The 8454-nt window shown below is 47.7% G+C and overlaps 1 protein-coding gene across 3 annotated transcripts in view; it reads left to right on the top strand.

The window, feature by feature from the left end:
• Positions 1-6863: 6863 nt before the first annotated feature.
• Prp18 (pre-mRNA processing factor 18) overlaps positions 6864-8454 on the top strand; it is a 51743-nt gene continuing 50152 nt past the window's right edge. Inside the window, exon 1 of one of the 3 annotated variants that reach the window (XM_075704163.1) lies at positions 6864-6924. In XM_075704163.1, coding sequence (XP_075560278.1) covers positions 6895-6924 — 30 coding nt within the window. In that variant the 5' untranslated portion in view covers positions 6864-6894. Of the gene's footprint in view, positions 6925-7266; positions 7485-8454 lie in introns of those variants that run through there. The other 2 variants (XM_075704164.1, XM_075704162.1) reach the window with 2 other exon arrangements.

Here is an 8454-nt window from a genome sequence, read left to right as displayed (position 1 = left end):
CGCCTGCTTGTTCCCAAGGTCGTGCGGTCACGTGCGCAGGTACCGAAACAATGCCATTTTCTACCGTGTTCCAGCGCGTGATCTCAATCTGCGATCCGCTTGTTCTGGCTCAGTATTCATGTGGCACTGAATAATACCGCTAGTCATGTTTCCTTGTGCACAGCGCGCAAAATCGTGCGCTGCGCGAACGAGACGCGGGGCCTGTGACGTATGCGTCATTCGATTCTCGAGGTCCGGTATGGGAGAACGGAAGGAAGGAGTTACGCTTGCGTTGGCTAGACGAGGCGAGTGGAGAGAGCATCTTGCTTGACAGTGGAGCCCACCTGCTGAAATTATGGGTTCGCGGCACTGAAATATTTCTATCTCGGCTATCAATGGGAGCCGACTCGTAAAAGTTTTGCGGCAGAACGCTCCCTAGAGGACACGTAACAACTTCCAGCGTATAACCGAAATTTGCTATGGGGCCTGATGAGGGGCCCCTTAAAGGGTTAGGTTTAAAAGCTCACTTGTTAGTGAATGCAATGCACTACAGCATCCTTTTTCCCCCTAAGTTAACCAGGCAAGCAAAGGTGTCGAGTGCTTTATGGAATGACAGACCTGAAAATCACATTTTCGCACAAACTTCAATAGAAAACAAACCAGTGATAAGTGGCGTTACCTTCTTTGGAAGTTGTTCATAATAATAAAACAAAGAACTGGCTCACTGCACATGAAATAAATGATCCTACAGCGTCTCAGTGAGGCACACAATAATTGCCTGTGGAAGTTAGGCTTAGATATCAGCCAGAAGATGAGTTTCCTGTGTAAAGCAGGCGCCTTTTGAAAGACTGACTATTTGACCCAATAGATCTTAGATGCTGAAAAAGAAAAAAGAGGCTGCTGCTGCCCTATTCTGCAAGCTTTTTCAGTTCTTGCTATCCATTACCAGTGAAGTTTGCATGCGAGCCCCCATCTTTTTGCCTATGACTGCACTGTGTTTGGATAAAAGGTCAATAAAGGATTGAGATGTACAAGCATTTTGCCCCGAGACTTTTGTAAAAACTGTCCAAGTCGAAGTGCCTTGCTCACCTCAGTGATGGCTCCAAATGACAAATGATACAACCATAAAACGTTTTTGTTTGGGTATGCATTGTACAAACTTTCACACACAGCACCGATTCTCAACAACCTTAAACTAATTTGCTCATATAATAAATATGCAGTTAGCCAGTTTCTGGTGTTTCCATTGAAGTGCAGTATAAACAAAGCAGATCAGTGACGAAGTTTATCGGGAAAACTTGGCCAGGTATGCGGAGGGAAAGAATGTACCGGCACTTTCACTCAAAGGGGTCCCGGACAATGGGCTGCCGCTGCAAAATTGAGCATTCAAGTCAACAGATCACCTAGTACGTTGTGTTAAGATCAATGCACCGCTCCGATATACAACTCGTGAGAGATATAACCGCCAAGGTTATGACTGCACTCAATATGTGTTGTCGGGCTCATCTACATTTGGTTCCTCGAGGAGATGGTCAAACTCGTCCCCACTATTGTCGAGCATGTCACGTTCCGACAAAGTCACCCACTGTCTCGGCGAGCGTATGCCGTCGTCAGCACGGATACACATCTCGATTTTCTTAGCTTGGCGAGCCCGAATCTTCGTAACTATAGTCCACATGCCATCGTCACCGAAGTGTGTGCAGCTCGACGCTCTTGGCGAATCTGTCGGCGTTGCGCCCTGTTCGACAGCAGGTGTCAACAGTACGGTAGGTGTCGAACGGTTGGCGTTTGAGGCAGGAGGTCTGCGCGACCAGAACTGCACCAGGTAGGTCGACACCATCACAACTACCACGCCCGTCATCACGCCGCTCCTGTCAGACGAAAAGTAGACGCAGGCCAAACCGACCAACTGCAGCGACCACTGAATCAAGTTAAGCATTCGAGGGTTGCTCGGCGGTCCGACACGATAACAGACGGCGAAACTCATGGCAGCCGAACCGACGACGTAGCAGACGACGAAATGCCGGTAGTTGTCCACGACGTCCTGCACGTTTGACCAGAGGAACTCGAGCCACGACACGACCAGCGACCAGCCGAAAAGCACGAGGGCGTAGCCTGCGGCCCTGCGCGGGAGCAAGCGGCTCACGAGGAACACCGCAAGCAGAGGGAACACGAAGACGCCGATGCTGGTGCCGCAGGTGTAGAAAACGGCAGCTCTACGGGAAATGACGGGGGCCACGAAGAAAGCGACGATGCCGAAGCAGAACTGAGCGATGCCCCGATGGTTGACGCTGCGCACGAACGCGAACTCGTAAGCGCCTCTCGAGAACACGCCAAGGCAGTAGCGGTGGCGACTGTTCAGAAAGCTGACCTTGCGCTGCAATTTCGTCGCCAAAAAGGAAACATCGACGCCACTGTGGAAGTACTTCTGCTGCACGGTCTGCTCATCTTCACCGGTGAACAGTTGCAGGTCATCGGGGGCGACGGAAAACTCGACCGCGGCTGTCCGGAAGACATCGAGGTAGCTCGGGGCGTCGTGTGGTGGTTCCCAGCAGTAGACATCGATGCCCCCGACGTAGTCGTACTTCTGTGGCGGCGAGTAGACGCGATGTTCCTCCAGAAGTACGGCGGATCCCACGACACGACCCAGCGCACTCAAAAGCACGATCACCGCCGACAAGGCAAACCCGGCACCAGTCATGTCGCGCTGTCGACCCATTCCCGCACTGCAACTACAAGTGTCGAGCGAGATCCGCGATTCGGTGTTTGTGCGACACCATTGCAAGGTCAGTACAATGACGTGATAAACCGTGCGAACGATGCCATCGACGCAAACGCCCTGGCAAGCGCAAACGCGCAATCAAAGAATGGCGCGGATTGAAATAATGATGCAGTCCCTCTCTTTAATATATCTACTCCTATCGACATTGGCAATGGCGCTGGCAGTTGCGATTTCGTTTTCAACAAGAGACTGAGGCAGGGGTGCCCTTTATCCCCGCTATGATGGCTAGAGGGGGAGGTGTCGGCATCGGAGCGCCCGAGAAGCAGCATTTATTCAGGACGATGCGTCAGCGCTGCTGTCGGCTCCGAGATGCCTGCCGTACGCTGGCTGTCCGCTGCGGTTATTTGGTTTCGCCATAGGTTCCGCTGTGAAGTGCTTTCTCGCTCCGCGGCTTCTTGGGGCGCAATACGCGTATCAGGAAGTCATTTTAAGGGCTAGGCGAGTTTATCACCGCAGCTGGCCCAACGTGCTACTAAATTTTGGTCATTTTATCGCCGTGCTTTAGCTTCGCGCTCAGTGCAACACTTATGAAACTCAAAATTGCACCGAACAGAAAAAGCTTCCGCAGTAGGCGCTCGTTTGCGGTTTGCCAGTGTAGCTTTTACGTTTTAAGGGACTATTATGGGCTGCCGTATGCAGTTCTGTCTGGCGTGACTTTATTAATGCCTTGAGCTACAGGCGCTTGTCCTAAAAGTCCACTGGATGGTGCGCGCCTCAGCACTTGAAACGGGCTGCTCGAGTGAACCACGATTATTTCAAGTTTATTTAATTTTGCAATGAAAGGTAGAACTGTAGGCACCGGTGGTGAAAACTAAGCATAATGAGAGCTCAAAGGGAAATTTGGTTTCCAATATTAGAAACATGCAAAGAACTGTAAGTGCGCGTACGTATGTAGTGCAGCTCAGATAATGCCAAGAATGCCTTAGAAAAAAACAATATTTATTGTTAATAAAATAATGCACACGACTGTATATGCATAGTTGTTAGCTCTCAAACAAACAATATGACACGAAATGGAGCGCAAATCCAATATATAATGGAGGTATATACGCAGAAACGGTGAACAAGGTGCAGTGCAAACAATAATAATTTTTCGAGTGGGAAGTTCTCTTCAGATATGCAGATATTTCTGGGCATGCAATGTGATGTGAAGAATTCCTGTTCTATATACATATACATACGCTTTGTGTTGGGCTTGCTGATATAAACGTTGCAGTTATGCAGTTATGTTGTGCGCCTCAGGTTGAGGTACTTCATTTTATCTCGCTTCCCTTCGATGCGTTCTCACCTGCGACAAGGAAGTGCAACTTCCTTGTCGCAGGTGAGAACGCCAAAGGGTGTAAACTGTTCTTAGAGTGTAGTTTTGAAGTGAGGGAAGCTCGCAGTAAAATTGAGTATAAAGAACGACTGAGGAATATGGAAAAAAGTAAATGGGCTGCAGGAGAGTGTTGAGGTATCTGTACAGAAAAAACATTGATTCACAGTGGAGGTAAAGAACTATAGGAAGCTCACCAAGTATGCGGTCTGTACACTCTAAGAACAGTTTACACCCTTTGGCTTGTCCCTTCTGCCACACAAAAATAATCGTCATCTGCCTTGATGCGTTTCCTTTCTTTATCTCTGCGAGCCCAGAACTTTCCAGTAACGAATGGCACGCGCGTTATCAGAAGGGGCACTCCAAAGGGTGTAAATTGTTCTATGCTGATAACGCGCGTGCCATTCGTTACTGGAAAGTTCTGGGCTCGCAGCGATAAAGAAAGGAAACGCATCAAGGCAGATGACGATTATTTTTGTGTGGCAGAAGGGGCAAGCCAAAGGGTGTAAACTGTGAGAGTGTAGGGTGGGCAACACAGCAACAAAGAACGTCAAGCGGAAAGTCAGAGAGGCTGAAATAATCTCATGGATGGCGGCAATGGAAAAGAAACCTGCCATGAGTAACTACTTAACAGGAAAAACGAAATCAGGAAAGAAACAATTTATGATAGCTCAAAGGGAAGCTCATTACTTTTCGAAGCGATTTAGAGATGCCTTAGAACATACACCTATAAAGCGATATATAAGAAGGAAGAAGAATCATGTGCTTGCTGCGGTAAAGTTAGGGAAACTATGGAGCATGTTTTATTAGAATGTGAAGACGTCTATAGACGTCTGTGGTATACCACAGAGCGTCTCCCCAGCGGTCTATTTAGGCACCAATGCCCTCCTTGAAACCCTTGGGTTCAGCGAGAGTAGTGGAAAAGTAAACATGTCCGCAGTAGGGATTAGTAAGGGGCGATTGGAGGATTGGTGGAAGAAAAGTAGGGAAACGACAAAAAAAAACGGAGACATACAAAAAACACAGTTCGCAATAGGGGATCAGAAAATTTGGTTGCGGGAGTTCATAGTGTTTTTTTTTTCTTTTTTATTGTTTAACCTAGGTAGGACGTACATTAAAGGGACACTAAAGGTTACTATTAAGTCAACGTGGACTGTTGAAATACCATCACAGAAACCTCGAAACGCTTGTTTCGTGCCAAGGAGAGACTTATTTTAAGAGAAAACGCGTTCTGAAGCGTCCGCGTACCTCTAGCGCAGTTCAAATCGCCCGCCCTCCGATCGAGGAGTACTGACCATAGAGTTTCCTACAAAATAACTCTATGGTACTGACATCATGGTCTCATAGTGACGTTGCGCCATCGGTGAGTAGAACGGCGTCCGCAGACGGCGCTACGGCTTTTCTGCGCAAAACGCGAACGCGCGGCCAGAAACAGAGCCAAGACAGAGCCGACAGCAGAGCGAAAGCGGGAGTATGGTGGCTAGCGGAAGGAGAAACGATTTACGTCCCACATTACGTCCCACGGCACACGGAGAGTCCGTTTTCGTTAAACTATAGGCTGCGGCGAGCTCGCAGCGTGGTTGGCGTGGTCTATGAGAAGCGACGAGCCTTTTCGCACTCGCAACAGGGCATAAAAATGTGCGAATCGACGCAAAACTCGGCCTAGAAACGTGCTTCGCCACAGCCAGGGCTCAATACGACCCAAGCTGGCACGACCCAGATGTCGTTTCCCGCACCGCCACCAGGCGCCGCTACTATACCTCAAACTCCAGCGCAAGACGCCCATAAGCTGGTACTTCATTCTATGACGCTAACTTCGACGCTCGTCGCGATGGAGGAAACTCAGTGGACCCTGACACCGACAGATTGGCTCGCGATGGTGGGCTCAACTTCAGCGATTTGACCACCTACGAGCGCGACCTGCTGCTGAGGGCTCGCACTGCCGGCGTCGTTGCGTACTACGACGGCGGCCTCGACACCGGCTCTCCGGAGCGGGAAAGCAACGAGGGCTTCCCACGACATCACATGGACGTGGCATTCTCGCTGCTTGTTCCAAATGAAAGTTTCGCGAGCCAGCAGAACCCTCACAGCACGACGCGATAACGAAACTACTGAAACTCCAAAGCGTGCGCGGCGCACAGTCGAGCGCGCAGAGTCGAGCGAAAACGAAACCTTTCGAACACCCATATTACTGAAGGGCAACGTCAAAATGTTATTTTTTCTTAGAATCGAATAGACGTAGACAAGTAGCATTTTTTTCCGTCTTATAATCGAATGAAATGATATTTTTAATACGAGTAGTTGAGTATTAGTAACACAAATTATGAGGAGTCCTTTCGTCATCGGGCTAGTACCGAAATGTCGCTGGGGGGTCTCAAATCGTGTCATGCATTTACCTCAATTTCTCGGTTTCTAAAGCTCTCTTCGCGATTATATTGACGCCTTAGACGTTCTAGAACATTGCTCTACCACTTTAACTTGAGTTTCTGGTAACCTTTAGTGTCCCTTTAAGCAGTATAACAGCAAGAGCTTGGTGGCGCTCATAACATCCATCCACCATCCTGCGTCCTGTGTTATTGTTAGTCTTTTTTTCTCTTCTTTTTTTTCTTTTTTTTAACATAGCTTGAACAATAGCCAATATAATAAGACTTTAGTGGCTCAACCCACCACTTTGTTTCAGAGGGGACACTCATAGCAGCTATCCAGCATCCATCCATTCAATCCATCTTCATTCGCGGTCATGGAGGTTCGCGGCGCCATAGAGTTTTGAGAAACTCTATGCGCGGCGCACCGCGTTTCTTCCAGAAAGCTCGCCTTCATGCACAGCATTCGCCGCCAGTGCTTCCTGGTGATCTGATATTCAAATTTCTGGTTAAAATGTTCCAGGAATCCAATTGATTTTTATGTATAACGATATTCGGCTGTCTGTCTACTCTCAGTTACAAGCTGAACTGAGAACAGTTGGACGACGGCGTCATCAACGTTCTGCGTGCCATGACCCCTTTAACAGCCCGTTAAACCTCTTTAGATATTACGCAACGGGGCCGACTGGCTCCGATACTGCGTTGCAATTACATCTACAGGGCACTAGATATTATAGAACATTCTACAACAAACGGGCCATGGAGGACGTTCTTTTATTCCATGCGGCCGACCTTGGCCGTTTTCCCTGTGGTCACTTTTTGCAGTTGGCAACATTCATGGCAGCGCCCACGGCGACGCTAGTACACTCTATATAGCGACGCGTAATATTTTGTTGGCGATGTCGTAGTTTGCGCAGTTCAAACGCGATTACAGCTTTTCAACGGTCTTCGTGAGCTCGATCGTTTATTACGACCTTGAAGAATGGACGTTCTAAAAGCAGAGATTGAGCGCAAGCGTAAGGAACTGGAAAACAGGCAGCTCGTCGTGAGTATTTGGCCGTCTGCAGCGATAGACAACGCGTTCGAAACGCTTCACAGCCCGTGTACAACGAAGAACTGTTTCGTTGCACGCTCAGCACCTACAGCAAGCACATTGAATTAGCAAAAGATGTTCTTGCTGGGTAAACTTTCGTGGTCTTAATTGGTGTTGCGTTACTGCGAACTTGGGCGATTTGCAGCAGGGCTCGTTCATGCTACGTCGACTTCCTTTTCTATTTTTCATCAGTCATTCAGTTTTAATGCAAAAAGAAAGAGAGAAAAACCTTACGAACAGCTCTCACTTTAAATACCTAAAGCACAGTGTGCTTAGTCTAATGTAACACAATCGTACGCTACGGAGTATTTTTGACGAATGGAATAACTTGATCTGCCGAAGAAGTATACTTAAAAAATAATATTGCACCTGGTGGTTACAGCATATTACAAAATATAGAGTAGGACGAATACAGGTAGTCAAAACAATGTTGTCATGTGGCTGTATTATTGATGCATAAAAATTTATCATATTCGCTGTTTAGATTAAAAGCTCGTATTTAATCTAAAATGTTATATTTAATCTCAAAACACTCCAGTACATACAAGCACTCAGTACCACATTATGGATCAGTCATTAAACACATCACCATTTTCTATCTTTTTTATACACTAATCATGTCTCTTTCGAGCTATGTCGGATGCTCGGTTGCCATAGTCGCAAGTTCGAATCCTTCTATTATTTTTTTTTCTTTCGCTCGGACGGTGGTGAGCTTCAGTTTCACCTCCTACAGTGCACTACATCTGCAGGCTTGGAGTGATGCCTGACAACGGCAAAATATGCCGAGGGCGAGTAGGGCTATACAAATTCAGGTACAACCAAATTATGAAGGCCCACTAAGCTTCAACAGACACTGCCTCACCAGAACAGAAACAGTGCAGTATTCAGCTACTCCCTCCCTCATGATTCCTTCAATTAACCC

Source organism: Dermacentor variabilis, chromosome 9, assembly GCF_050947875.1.
Source record: "Dermacentor variabilis isolate Ectoservices chromosome 9, ASM5094787v1, whole genome shotgun sequence".
NCBI lineage: Eukaryota > Metazoa > Arthropoda > Arachnida > Ixodida > Ixodidae > Dermacentor > Dermacentor variabilis.
This window is presented reverse-complemented; position numbering and strand designations above follow the sequence as displayed.